Raw genomic sequence first — 13,897 nt, 5'->3', positions numbered from 1 at the left:
ACTGCGGATAACTTGACATACTTGCACGTGCCCAAGTGCCATACTTGTGTCTTATAATAGTTGACTGAAATGAGATATCCTCACTCAGTAGTTGAAACAAACGGCAACTCAGTGTGGTAGCGTGAGTAGGCAGGTCAAGTGACGGAAGTTGACATTCCACTGGACGTGGGTGGGAAGCAGCTTAGGTGAGAATCACCCGTCTTGGACGCTTTTAATGAACCCCACGGATCTCACCCAGCCCATCGTCTCTGACAGGGCAGCTCCCCTGCAAGCAGGACAGCTCACTAGTCTCGGAAGAGCCTGGAGCATGAATGCTTGGCTAAGCCAGTTGGGACTTGGGAGGTCGAAGGAAGCCAAAAAACGGGAGCAAGAAAATAGGCCGGCAGGGTGGAGGCTTCTCGTGAGGCTTGTGCAATGCGAGGGGATTTGCGAAATTTGCTGTTGCCGGGCCTGCAGATTTGCACTGCGGTGTGGCCAGTTGGTGGAACACATAGAGTTCGTGATGCTGGCTTGGGTATGGCGGCCTCTACCCTGTATTATCAATTCGAGATCTGAATCGACATAAATCGCCGATGGCCGTGTTGGTCTCAATGTAACCCGGCGTGACGGGCGTCTGCTGCGATTCCGTGCATTGCTTGGGCGAGTTGATGAGAAGCCCACCAACCAACTCATTCTCTCCAGAAGGATTTCAGCAACCACGTGTGAGTGCTAGCTGTGTGAAGGTATCGTCAAGTTTTGTCACGCGTACTATTTCCTCGAGCCAAATATGTGTGTACGGATACCTGTCTCGAGAACGTGTGCCTCTGATCGCTCTCGGGAACCCAAACAGCGCAAACGGGAAGCACTCCCTTCCCGTTCTTTAAAGGCGGGATCGAGACCACAAGATGGGAAAAAAGAACTGGAGGAGTAGCATCGAACAGAAACAACGATGGTGTGGAAGCAGGGGCCCGTCCAGAGCAAAATCCCGGCGGTGTCCCCCAATTGCAGCGTCGCACCCTGGGCCAGAACAGGTGCCATCTGTGCATCCGTGTGTGTGGGATGCCAATGGCGGTGACGGCCCTCGTAGGCCAATCAAGCGAGGGAATGGCTCGAGGTGTGCTGCTGATCCTGTGGGGGGCTTGAACTCTTAGAGCTGGAGGATGCAACTCAAGCTTCACTGCTGCGACTCTGGGGCTCTCGAGGTGAGGTGTGCTTCACTGCTTGCTGACCGACTCGCCCTGTTTCTCCTGCGAACTGTGCTAGTTTTCAGGCTAGCGGTGGAGAGACATGTCGAGTTGGTTTTGTGACTGTCTTGGACTGAAGATGCCGAGTGAGGCGTTGTGATTCAACTTTGGAAAGCAATGGAGGAGAAGCGAGAGCCGACCCATGACAAGGGCCCAGCCGCCCATGCCAGTCAATAGCCAAGCATCGTGTGTTACGCATGTCAAGTGACGATGTGCGGCCGCGGATGCAGCCCATCTGCCAGGTCGAATTCTTGAAATTGGTCATCGCATTGAATGGCAGGCTCGGCAACTCTTGGATCTGCCTGGTACGTCAGGTACGTCTTTTTCTTCGATCCTCTTCTCGTTCTCGTCTTTGGCTGCCGAGTGTAATTACATGGCCTACCTGTTTCTTTACTGATAGCTATAGAGAATACCGGGAGAAAAAGGAGGCTACGGATGTTGATCCGGACGACGTCGGGGAGGAAGCCGCGGACACAGGCGTTGATGCAGAGGCACGAGAGGCAGACGCAGGCACCTGTACCTGTGTGTCTGGCGGTCGAATGTCTCTCGTCTGACAGAGCGGGACGGGGACGGGTGTCTGAGTGCGTCGGGTCGCCGGAGTGTTTGGCGCTTGTGTGTCGGGGTCTCCTTCTTTTCCGTCCTAACAAAGTCATGCGGTTGTATGTCTCGCCCGTTTTTCATCTGATGTCGTCGTCGTCGTCGTCGGTCTTTACTTTTCTCATGTATGTGCATGCCTTTGCAGAAATGTGGCTTAACTGACATGTTATTAGCATACATGTACAATGTATTACAGAGTATGCCAGTATGGTATGGACACGGATACTGGGAGTTTTGATTCGGAGACTCGGTATTAGGTATCCCCTTTTCCCCTTGCCCTTTGTTGTTTTGATAGCAAAACACGCCCGGCTGCACCAATGCCACTTAGTACTTGGTAGTTGATGCGACGAAGGCTTGCAAAGACTTGCAAAAGAGTCGGGCGGTTTACGTACTCGTGCTAGGGAGGTAGTTTGGCGTTAAAACGTCTAGGCTGGACGATGGATCGGCTTCCAGGGTAGCAAACGAATGTCGACACAGACATGGAGCTCCCACGGGCCTTTTTTTGATTGTGTCATTTCGCAGAGCGGACTGGCCCCGGTGCGTACCCAGTTACGGTGCTGCGGCGATGCGTGAATGTGGACGTGGGCATCATGAAGTTCCGGGATGTATGTGCTAGGGTGAGGGAGCACTTGCAGCCGCAGGCTCAGCACAATTGGAAGCTTCCATTGGATTTGGGTCCTGCCTCCAGTTGTCCGCTCTAGGTATCCAGTGCTCCTTCCCATTGACCATTGACCATTGACCGGAACGCTCTTGCAAGTTGAGGTGAAGCAGGGCAAACAGCAGAAAGAGGCAGGCACTGGCAGGCAGAGGTGGGCGCATCTTGCCTGACGCACTTTCAATTGTGGCGTATTGGCAGCGTTGGAAACCCCCACTTTTTAGAGGCCAACTTCCCACCCCCAGGGATCTTACGCTAGCCCATTCCTGACTCTCGAGTGGCCCAGGCGTGCCAGGCGAGAAGCTCTGGATCTTGGATGCCCCGTCGCTCACTCCAAGTCAACAATGGAAGTCTCCATCACTGCCAACTGCCTGTGGCCACTTTGGTTCACTTCCACTTGATCCTTGGAAGAGCAGGCCCGGCCTGCCACGATGCGAGGACCACGACATTTCGCGACGCTGCATCTCCACTCGCCCCAGTGGCGCGCCGCGTTTCCTGTCCCGATCCTCACCTAAGGTACGCACCTTACTCAAGTACTTCCATGTTTGCATGTTCGGTTGTTGGTAAGGAAGTTGGTTAGGTTGTGTGGACAAGACATCGGATGGTGGGTGGTAAACGCTCTTGAATGGCTCAACCCCAGACTCCTTATCGCAGTCTATCCCCTCCGTTGCTATCGTCACCGGCTATGATTTCCTCATTACAAGAGGTCATCGATGCAGACCATCTTGCTTTGAGGTGCTTCGCTTCTGGCCTGCATTTGCAGCTGGGGTGCATACATACATACTCTGTACATCCCATACATATTTACCTAGTACCTACGGATGGATACACATGCATACGGATACTTGGAAATATATACATAGACAGGAGGTGAACCTCATCCCATCCATAGATCCATGCCTTACTCCGTACGGGCATCCTGTTACTCGCCTGTTCCTTGCCTTCCCGTCCCCTACCGGCGTCGACTGCCTCATGCAGTATCACTCGCCTTTTAGCACTCTACCCGTCCGACTACGCTAAAAATCGCATCGTCCTCGTAAGAATCTCGATCCGCGCTCCACGCGCCTGTTGCTCGCGGGTGTCTCTTCCTAACACTCGCCCACGTCCCTTTTTACTCTTTGCTTTCCAAGGATCAGTGTCTTTGCTCCTTGTCACTTGGTCTTACTGTACATCCCTCTTCCTGGTCCAGAAGAAAGGCTTTTGGCCAGCTTCCCCACAAAACAGTGCATCGATTTCTTCGTCTCGACCACGGGGAACCCTACTGGCCTACCAACCTGTCTGTCCAGCACTTTCTTATTTACCATTGTGCTCAGCCAACCTATTCCGACCTGACTTCATTTCCTATTTCCTACCCTCCTCGCCTTGCTTTGGCCAGGTGTTGCTCCCAACGACTCTTCTCTCTCTCTCTCCCTCTCCCGTCCCTCTCACGCATTCCCCGAGGATTACCGCAAACCAACTCGAAACGAACTCCTGTGTTTACGCGAAAACGAAACCCCCACCCCTTCTTCTTCCCGCGCACTCTCGAATCGTCTTCTACCCTTCCTCTATGGCGCCGTAGGACGCGATAGCATAAGGCGGCGGGCTGCATCTCATCCCCACTAGACAATGTTTTCCTCTCTGCTTCGACCCAAGCAGAACAATCGCAGCCGTCGCGTCGACCGATTTCACGATAGGCAATCCCCGTCCCCTGGCCCGGCCTATCGCCACTACGTTGGCGAACCACCACGACGCGCAACCGGAGACTTCACCGAGGCCGAAGATGACGACGAAGAGGACGAGGACGAGGACGAGGAGGACGACGGCCTAGGCCAGTCAGGGGACGACCATGACAACGTCGACGACGAAGATCGCATCCAGCGCTCCTTACCTGTCCTTCCTCTCTTCTCGGAGACATATCTTGGTACAAGACAACCAGCGGCCCTGCACGGGCTACCCCTGTAAACTTATATCCTCAAGCTGACCGCAAACCTGCAGATTCCTTACCCATCTATAGTATAACCCACGCGATTCGCATCATTGTTCAGACCCGTACCGAAACGACGCTATCATGGGACCAAATACGCTCCCCCCAAGTCTCCCAGTTCCTGGTCAAGCCAATGCAACAGCAGATCAGGACTCAGCAGTTCAACCGCGCCACCCTATACTGCCTCATGGCCAACTGCCTACAGTTCAATAAGGAAGCCCAGATGTACCCAGGTAATGCTGGAAACAGCTCAACTAGGGCTCTGGTTTGCGAATTGTTGGCTCTGAAGCTCTTAAAAGAGTATAATACCCGCGAGCTTATCGACGCTCTATCTTACGACTTTTACCCCCTCCAGGGCCTTCCTGGTGCCCAGCCAGCAAATGCACCGAAATCGGACCCAAGAACCAAGGCTCGCCTTACCGCGGCCCGAACTTCGACGCTCGAGGTTGCTATTCGTGCTTCTGCCAAGCACTTCCTTGCACACCCTCTAGTGGTGCAGCAGTTGGAGGCTATCTGGAACGGAGCCATCAGCTTTTACTCGTCTGCAGACAGCTTGCACAGAGAACCCCCTTCTTCGCCTGGCGGCCAGGGCAAGCCCGATTCCAGAACGCCGCTGCTTGGCGGCAATAGTCAAAAGGAGGGACAGCAGCCATCAGCACCGGGAAGAAGGAGTGTGGTTCTCTATGATCCTCGCCAGGCGTCCCTCTTCAAGCTCTCACGACTTCGCGTGCCGCGCTATAGATTCTTCCTCTCGACGCTGTCACTTCTCGTTCTCATCGGCCTATTTCTTGCTGTCTTGGCCCAGCGTGCAGCGCGGATCAGCTCGCTAGAGTTGATATTCTGGTTTTGGAGTGCCGGTTTCATGCTGGATGAGCTTGTCGGGTTCAACGAACAAGGGTTCTCGCTTTACATCATGAGCTTCTGGAACGCTTTCGATTTGGGAATCCTTCTCTTGTTGATCGTCTACTACTTCATGCGTGTCTATGGGGTCTTTCTCGTGGACGCAAAGCACTGGAATGACTCTGCCTACGATGTTCTCGCGGCGAATGCCATCTTGTTGCTGCCCCGTATCTTCAGTGTGCTGGACCATTACCAGTATTTCTCCCAGCTGCTCATTGCGTTCCGCTTGATGGCTGTTGACCTTGTGGCCGTCACTGTCTTGATTCTCATCTCCTGCAGCGGCTTCTTCGTCTTCTTCACTCTGGCTGACGGTAATAACAATGCTGCTGACATCGCCTTCCGGATCTTCCAACTCCTCATGGGCTTTACCCCGGCTGCTTGGGAACTGTGGCCAGGGTATAATTGGCTCGAGAGGGGTCTCATGGGCTTCTTCCTGATTATGTGTCACTTCGTCATTGTGTAAGCCAAGCCTGTCCCTCGCTAAGGTCTTTCACTAACAAACCCAGCACGATTCTCATCACGGTCTTGACCAACTCGTTCATGAAGATTGCCTCAAATGCCAAAGAGGAGCATCAGTGAGTAATCAGACACGCCTCGTTGAGAAATCTCTTCTAATAACATCCAGGTTCCTCTTTGCCATCAACACAATCTCCATGGTCAAGAACGACGCGCTCTTCTCCTACGTTGCGCCAGGAAACATTTTCGCATGGCTGTTAATGCCTTTGCGATACTGCATGCCATTAAAGCATTTCGTCAGACTGAACAGAACAATCATCAAGGTCACGCACTTCCCTCTTCTGTTCTTCATCTTCCTATACGAAAAGTATTGGCTCGCCCCGTCAATGTACGAGCCGACGGACCTTGTCGAAAATCACCACCACCACGGCCGGGATCGGACGATTTCCTTTGCAGACCCAGCAAGCCGATCTGCTCTTTTCAGCCCCAACGTGCGCGTTCGCGAAGAATCCATTACCGGTTACCAGAAGGACCATGCCTTGGAGGAAGTCTTCCGGCGAGGTCCTGGCCTCGCGACTCTGCGAAATCAACGGCGGAACGAGAGAAAGAAGACCCAACATGCGGTTCGAAACTGGATGGATCGCAATGACGAGGAAGAACCATCCCCCCATCTACAGCTTTCCCAGTGGCCGACCCTAGAGAACGGGAGCACGAGTGCTCGGCCAGATTGGCATAGGAGACTTAGCCTCTCCAGAGAACTTCGGACGCAGAGATCTCGTCAGATATCAGATGTCAGATCTGCGGCTAGCGACCCAGCAGATTTCGTCTCGCAACCTGCCATCGGGTCCTTCTTCCGGAACATTGTCGCAGCGACCAAAGCCAAGGAGGAGGAGAATCAACAAACAGATGCAGACGGCGACGATGAACTTGTTACAAATGACGAGGAGGAGGAGGAAGACATCGCAACGAACGCTGGCGACAGCCGTCGGGGCCCCGTCATACACCAAACGTCGATTGACGATTACTTCAATACCACTCCCAGAACCAAGGGATTCGTGCCACCCCCGGCATCTTCTTCGTTGGGATCAAGTGGCAGGCCCTCCGTGTCGGTGACTCCTCGCTCTGCGCGTCGCATGCCACACAGCCGGACCATGTCAACGAACACGATTTTGTACGCACCGCAGGAGTTGCGTCGGCCGCCTAGTTCATCCTCCCATTCTTCGCCCGAACCGCCGCCTACGCGTGCGCGTGTGCAGAACGGTCGCCCTACGGTAGTTGAACCGGCTACGGCTAGTGGCCATCGTTCCCCCCGCCGGCAAACATATGTCACCAACACGCGGCCGAGACCCATCATGCCACCAAGAGATGCAGTGCAGACGGCGCCGAACCGAGCAGCTCTCACGGGTATCGATCAGCGCTTACAGCGCCCAAATCCTCTGAGACGGTTGTCTTCGGTTGATATGAGTATCCTGTCCGAGAACATCGTTCCTGATGACCCAACGGGAGGCATGCCTTCGAGCTTCCAAACACAAATGGCCATGGCTATGATGAAGGATGCACGACTAGGCGGTGCGGGACGAGGCCAGGATGCTGGTGACAGCAACCGAATGAGCAAGCTCGTCCTGGCGCGCATGAAGACCTTGGAGGAGAGTTTTGCAGATGTCGCGAGGGAGCTGCGCGGACTGAAGACGACGTCCAACTCGACGGCGCCTACAACTCGCCGCAACTCATCAGGCGAGGAGCTGCAAAAGGTTGCAGGGCTGACAAGCCCCGAAATCGCAAGGCAAAAAGAAGGAGGAGGCGATAGACCAAAGATGGTGAGAAGGACGACTGGCAAACGCCCGGCCAGCCGTAAGAGCAATTTGGGCCCCTTGGACAAGCCAAAGGGCAAGGGTAAGGAGCCGGCGCACTCATCAGGCGACGAGTCTGACAGCGAGGGTCCGGGTATGGGACCGACGAAGCGAAGCTCAATGTAAAAAGGGGAGGGGAGTCGCGGTTTGTATTTTGCTGGGCATTTTCCGGCGCGCTATACCAAGGTCATGGTTGGTGATTACCGGCATCCGCATCGCTGGGGCGTTTGGAACCGAGAGACGATTGTGTTTACCTCCCTCTGGAGGTGAGTTGTATTTGTGCATTGTTGTTTCCCTGCCCTTCCTTGCTTGTGTTATTTGTTATCTTTTCCGACGCATGCCGCATATACATCGTTAGCTGGCTGCGATTGCATTTGGACATGTGGATGGAGTAATGATTGTGGAACTTTTGGTATGTTTTTTTATAAATCTGGTTCTGGATTGGATCTGAGTGCCCCATCCCACTACAGATCATCCCCAAGTCTCCTGTATTCATACTTTACATAAAAAGTCAATTTGATCATCACCCGGATTGATTTGTCCCAATTATGAACTCATCAAGTGTCGTACCATTGGGTGGGTTGTGAGCTTCGCGGCAGCGATATTCATTAAGTTACGTTATTTCCATCTCCCCTTATACCGAACCAATCCGTGTCTCGTAACCGTTTGGGTATTTGGTTTTTGTGTGTGTTTTTTTTTGTTCTCATTTTACTCTTTGAAGTCGGTGATTTTCGTGAATAGGCCTTCTTAGATCCCACCGCCACTCCGGTCGACGCTGACGTAGTACGGATTGCTGGAGCACTGGTTCTGGTCGTTTGTTCTCCGGGAGAGGGCGGTGTATCTGAAGCTTACGGCGACGGCTGTGACGGCTGCGGTTACAACGATGAGGCCTCGGTGGCGGCTGTGTGTTTACGCAAAGATTAGTATAGTGTTTCTTATGTGGTATTTGTTGAAGGATCAAAATTATAAAAAATTCGGCGGGCAGCCCTTTTGGGAGGAAGGAAGGAATGAAGAATGTTGAGGAGGAGACGTACATTGCTGGGCGGATCTGAGGTACGGGCATTGCGGCTTTGGGTTGCATGGTGACAAGTAGGTAGCGGTGTATCTTTGCAGGATGAGAGCCGGCTGAGGATGGTTGATATGTTTACGATGGTATTTCACGTTTCGATGTGGTATTTGCAAAATCAGACATGAAAGTAATGGGTCGAAGACCGAGGAGGGGGGTTCTCTAGTTAAGTAGACGACGGCTCGACATCCTCGATAGCTCTTAGCCTCTTAGCTAAGTTCCTCCCCAGCTTTGCCGGGGGGCGACGGCGGCGGCATACGTGGGGAGAAAGAGGGAGGGAGGGGAGGGGGGCATCATCTGTACACACTCACACACACACACAAAGTGTTTTTGTTGGGGAAGGACGGGGAAGATGTCACTAGTGCCGCTTGGTGTGTGCGTTTGTGTTCAAAGAAAGCTTGGGGGATCGGACGATTGGTAGGTAGTCTCTCTGATCTTAGGTACTTCTTACTAAGGGAAGATACTGATAGGTATAAGGACAAAGGAACTGGAACTGCGACTGCGATTGCGGCTCGGATCAGCAGTGTGTGAGTGCGTTTTGTGTCTAGACCCTGCTTGAAACTGGCAGACTGACAGGCCGGGGATGGGAATCCTGAGAGGGGGATTTAACGAGAGGAACGAATGCCGTGGCATGGGTTTGCGGTGCGGTCAAGGGAAATAGAAAGGGGAAGGGAGATGTGTTGCGGCGAATAGGGAGAGATGGATGTGAGAAGGAGAAGGAGAAGCAGTGTGAGTGAGTGGGTGATGTGTTGGTCTGGAACCGGTGGCGATGAGCAGTGGGCAGTGGGCAGTGGGCAGTGGGCAGTGGTACGGTGCTTTGCTGATAGTGGCGTGTGAGAACTTTGGCGGGGTGAGCTGGAGGTACGGAGACAGACTTGGAGGGGGAAGGGTGACACGCGACATGCGGGACGCAAGTTGGCGGCGGGCAGTGCGGCATCTGATTCTGGGGTCAGGGGATGTGATTGGATGGTTGCGGTTTGGAGCTTGGCTGGTGTTGGGTTGGAAGCCGAGCCGAGACCTTGTCTATGGGGTAATTGATACCTGCGCCAGCTACCCTAATCCCTGGGGATGGGGTTGCGCAGGAGCCCAGAGGTTTGAAAAGATAATGGCGGTCAGTAGCTGAGGGACGGACAACTTGACTGATCTAGGTATAGACAGAAGACTACGACGAAGCGTATCAGGGGATGTGAAGAAGACTGAGGATGTTAGGAGACTGGGGATGTATTGGGGACGTCAAGTTATGTGCATAAGGTAGTTAGTTATTCGGACAAAAGGGAGCATACTTTTTTACTGTAGTAAGATATGTGTAATCCTGCTAAAGTACCTAGACTGGATGAGTTTCTTGAGACGGCGCCAACTGGCGGCACGTGTGCGCAGCTAGACGCAAGTTCGCATACATGTGTGATGCGGACGGAAGCATGCACTTCACTGGTTTGAATTGTTTGGTTTTAGAGTTGGGCCAAGTTTCAACCGATGGCGGGGGCAGGGAAGAGAAACTTGGAAACAATGCCACACTGATAAGAACACTGCTAGGCTGTCGGGTAAGTCAATGATCCTGCTGAGTGCGGGGGAGCTCTTTGGAAACATGCAGCTCTGGAGTGAGTGCTTCTGAGGTGGGAAGAAGCTTCGAAGCTTCGAGCTGGGAAGCGTGGGGGGGAAGGGGAGTGGGATGCGACGCGGATCCAGGATGCAGGATGAGAATGAGAATGAACTGACGATACTAAGTTTATGTACACCGACTGCCAATCGGGAATACCCTGAAGGCCAGGGAGTCATCCTGTCCATTCCAACTTTTTTTTCTCCCCCCTTCCCTTCCCTCTCCTCTTTCGGAAAGGAGGGTGCTCGGATGAAAATGTTGCATCAGCGCTCGGAACGACCGTTTTGGCAGCGGCCAGCTAGGCTACAATTGCCTGAACAACCTTGCTTCTGGAACAAGCTTTTCTGCGGGAGCTTCCTGGGTCCTACATTATGATGCGGCAATTGAAAGATTCGTGGGGTGTGAGTCAGGGTTGAATAAGCTTATCAACTTATGATTCATGAGTGACCGAGGTTTTCGTAGTGGATGTCATGACATTTAGGGATCAGTACGGTTCTGACACGATCTACCTAGCGGAATGTTACCTCGGCAGCCGGCTTTGGGGAGGACGGATGAGTGGGGCCGATATTCAGGGTCCTGCGGGCTGAGTTGACCGGGTCCGCTCCGGGAACAGCGTCAGGCTCCCTTTGCACATACGTTCGTGCCTAGTACCTAGGTAAGGTACCTTTCTATATGTATCATGTCTTCCAATCAAACATGGAATCTAAGCACAAGCCAAGTTTGGAAAAAGTGGCTGATCGTTATCACAATCTGCTCATCGAGCTGGTTTGGGGTCGTTTCTCGAGGAATTCAATCAGAAAAGACTACCTAAGGTAAGGTAAGTCAGCATGTTACATACCGCACTTCGAAAGAGTGTATCCTATCAAACTCCAAATTTCCCAACACAAAACGCCTCATCTCCCTCCCTCCCTCATCGCAATCTGACTTGGACAAAACCCATGTCCGGGATTATTCGTACATGTGCTCGAAAAAGCCACACTTGGATTTCACCAATATGGCCTGGGCCCGAGCTCATCTCGGAATCCTCTTTTCTGATCCTCCCGTGAAGCTTAAGCGGAGAATGAGTCACGAGTCCAGCCAAACCACTTCGTAAGCCGTCTTCCCATGCCATGGAGCATGACGGGGTCGATCTTGAGCACCGGGTGCGACTTGTAAAAGATGATGGCCCCTTTCTCGCCGGAGAACCCTCCGAACCTAGCTCAAATCTCACTGCCAACCCGCCGTTGTTGCTCGCAACAAAACCGGCATCGCATAGAGCGCGTACGAAATCGTCCCACGTGATGTTCCTCGATTTTGTTTGCGCATCAGGGTACATGAGGTAGACCACATCGAGAGTACGCGGGGAGACGCGAAGTCGGGTCACCGGCTTGATAGAAAGAGTGGCTATATCTAGAGACTCCCAGATCATCGACCGGTTGGACGCTCGAGGATGAGTTATCGGGGCGGGTCTTGACTTTTGCTCGATGGCTTGTCTGGACCAGATCAGCTCGAATGGATCCCTCTGTCGCTGTGCTTCTGTCTCGAAAGATGTCGGGAGCAGGCTTCTCGGCATCGGCGATGTTGGCCATGATCTCCTCTTCTTCTTCTCAGGCAATCGCTTCCAGATATTCTGTCCTGTTCTGGACAAGCACGACACTCAAAGTCTCTTCAATGGTTTCCGCTTCAAGGCCAGTTCCTTCGAGATCTTTCCGAACCAGGTTCCCCAATTCCTTGAAGAATCCCTCGACAAAGCCTAGCAGAGTCTGGCTTTGCTGTAGCCATGCCTGATTCTTCTCGCTGCTGGGAGCCTTTCCTTTGTAGAAGCCGTCTACAAGGGCCTTTCCCATCTTCTTGAACTGTTGCTCCGAGTGGTTTTTGGGATTTTTCTGCCCATATCTCCGGATTCCGCGCTTCTCCGTCCGATACACATCTTTGTCGACCCTGGAGGTGTTCTGAGGTCGATTGAGGTGCAAAGAAATCAAAGACTCATGGAGGGCAAATATGTCTGCCATTTCGCGCATGAGAAACCCATCGATACGAGCTGCTTCCTTTCTGTTATTCTTGACCAGATGGTCGTCAATCATTGCAAAGAGCATGGCGTGATCAAAGTGTCTGTAGTTGTCGGGCTTGCCCATCATTTGATGGAGACACCAATCGAGCGGGTCATTCTCTAGAGCCTTCTTTGTGCTCGGGTTCGAGTCCCGCGACACGCTGCGAACGACCGTTTCCAGGGGCACGCCAGGTCTCTTGGGCAAATTGTAGTGGTTTGCCTGTCCCGGTGACCAGGGCTTGGTTGACGAGGAGAAGCTCCAAAGCACCCAGTGCCAGGTCGTACTTGGGAGGGATCGGCTGGCCGGGATGCGTACTGTCTGAAAATCTGTCGTGTAGGTCCCGCACATGCTTGCACTCAATCTCAATCCAGTACCACCAGTAGTGTCTTTTATACTCCAGGTGGATGTATTTAGCCACCATCATTGCCGCGTCCTCGGTATCCGCCATGCGAAAGAGCGTGGTGCTGAAGAGACCCTTGATGTGCTGGCGAAGATACGCTGGGTCGCAGTGAAGATCGATGAGATGGTCGATCGCCTCTTCCTTGCGCGTCTGGGCCATGGAGGCAAGTAGCCCATGTCGAGCTTGGAAGGCCGAGAGAAGGCTGGTTTTGTGTAGGGAGACCAGAGCTCTGTCTCCCCCTGGTGTCGGAAACCAGTAAACGTGAGGTCCCTCCACTTATCCGTCCTCGCACTAGCACTTCCAGCATCTGCCCCCTCGAGAATTTCACCCGTGATTCTGGAAAGAGCGTCCATGAGGAAGGCTTGGGCCTCGAGTACAAGTCGCGCGCGAGGATAGCCCAGAGTGTATCCGGAGTGCGCATGTTGGGCGTCCCAGTCGACAAAATCGCCGCACCTCGGTCCGCACATGACGACGCACTTGGCAGAGAATTCGACGTCAAAGTTTCCAGTGGCGCACGATAATTCCATCTGACGACAGTCTAGCGGAGCGAAGTCCTCTGGCGGATATAGAGCCCGATAATGGAGGAGAGCGAACAGGATGGCCGGGCTCGTCTTGAACACCTCGACATTGAGCCATGGAACCAGCAGTTGGCGTCGCCTTTGCAAATTTCGCTCACCGAATTGAAATTTCTCGTCGCTGTATCCGTATCTGGAGTTGATCCACTGCGGTTCCTCGAGCTTAGGCACGGCCTTGTGCAGTAGCTCGCGATGTTTTTCCCGGCTTCGCTTCCGCCAGCGGCTCATAAGGAGATCAGCATGGGAGCTAAGACGATTGGTGATGTACTTTCTGCTCTCCTGAACTGCTTTGACGTATGTAGACGCTGTTTTGATTGCAGAGTTATCTGGGATACTGTGATGGTAGGAATGGCTGTACGCATGCTGTGCGCTCTCAGTGTAGTGTCCTGTTTGACAGTCGGGGCAGTCATGTGGCGGTGGTCGTATGGATCGTTCGAGTTCTTCTTGATTACATAGCCAGCCCTCCGGTACTTTAACGAATCTGGGGCGTGTATCCGACATGTGTAAGTAAAGTGGATGCGGTATCATTCATCGGTGTGGGACGTTGTAAAGTTGAAGGCAGAGGCGCCCTGAGGATTTCCCAGT

The 13,897-nt window shown here is 53.2% G+C and overlaps 3 protein-coding genes across 3 annotated transcripts; 1 reads left to right on the top strand and 2 right to left on the bottom strand.

Annotated features, from left to right (window-relative positions):
* Positions 1–4,080: 4,080 nt before the first annotated feature.
* On the top strand, positions 4,081–7,770 carry N0V96_006872 (uncharacterized protein; the record flags this gene model as incomplete). Its single annotated transcript, XM_065757852.1, has 4 exons — positions 4,081–4,375; positions 4,450–5,797; positions 5,845–5,913; positions 5,964–7,770. 4 exons carry the CDS (start codon positions 4,081–4,083, stop codon positions 7,768–7,770), a joined length of 3,519 nt encoding a protein of 1,172 aa, XP_065613375.1.
* A 4,123-nt stretch (positions 7,771–11,893) lies between these two features.
* N0V96_006871 (uncharacterized protein) lies at positions 11,894–12,424 on the bottom strand (the record flags this gene model as incomplete). The annotated part of the gene is made up of 1 exon (XM_065757851.1): positions 11,894–12,424. The coding sequence occupies one exon, from the start codon at positions 12,422–12,424 to the stop codon at positions 11,894–11,896; it is 531 nt and encodes a 176-aa protein (XP_065613374.1).
* Positions 12,425–12,449: 25 nt separating this feature from the next.
* On the bottom strand, positions 12,450–13,722 carry N0V96_006870 (uncharacterized protein; the record flags this gene model as incomplete). The annotated part of the gene is made up of 3 exons (XM_065757850.1): positions 12,450–12,976; positions 13,030–13,617; positions 13,671–13,722. 3 exons carry the CDS (start codon positions 13,720–13,722, stop codon positions 12,450–12,452), a joined length of 1,167 nt encoding a protein of 388 aa, XP_065613373.1.
* Between the last annotated feature and the right edge of the window lie 175 nt (positions 13,723–13,897).

The sequence above is a fragment of the Colletotrichum fioriniae genome (genome assembly GCF_027942845.1).
Source record: "Colletotrichum fioriniae strain IMI 355084 chromosome Unknown scaffold_8, whole genome shotgun sequence".
Classification (NCBI taxonomy): Eukaryota; Fungi; Ascomycota; class Sordariomycetes; order Glomerellales; family Glomerellaceae; genus Colletotrichum; species Colletotrichum fioriniae.
Note: the sequence above shows the minus strand (reverse complement) of the source record. Positions and strands in the feature narration are given on the sequence as shown.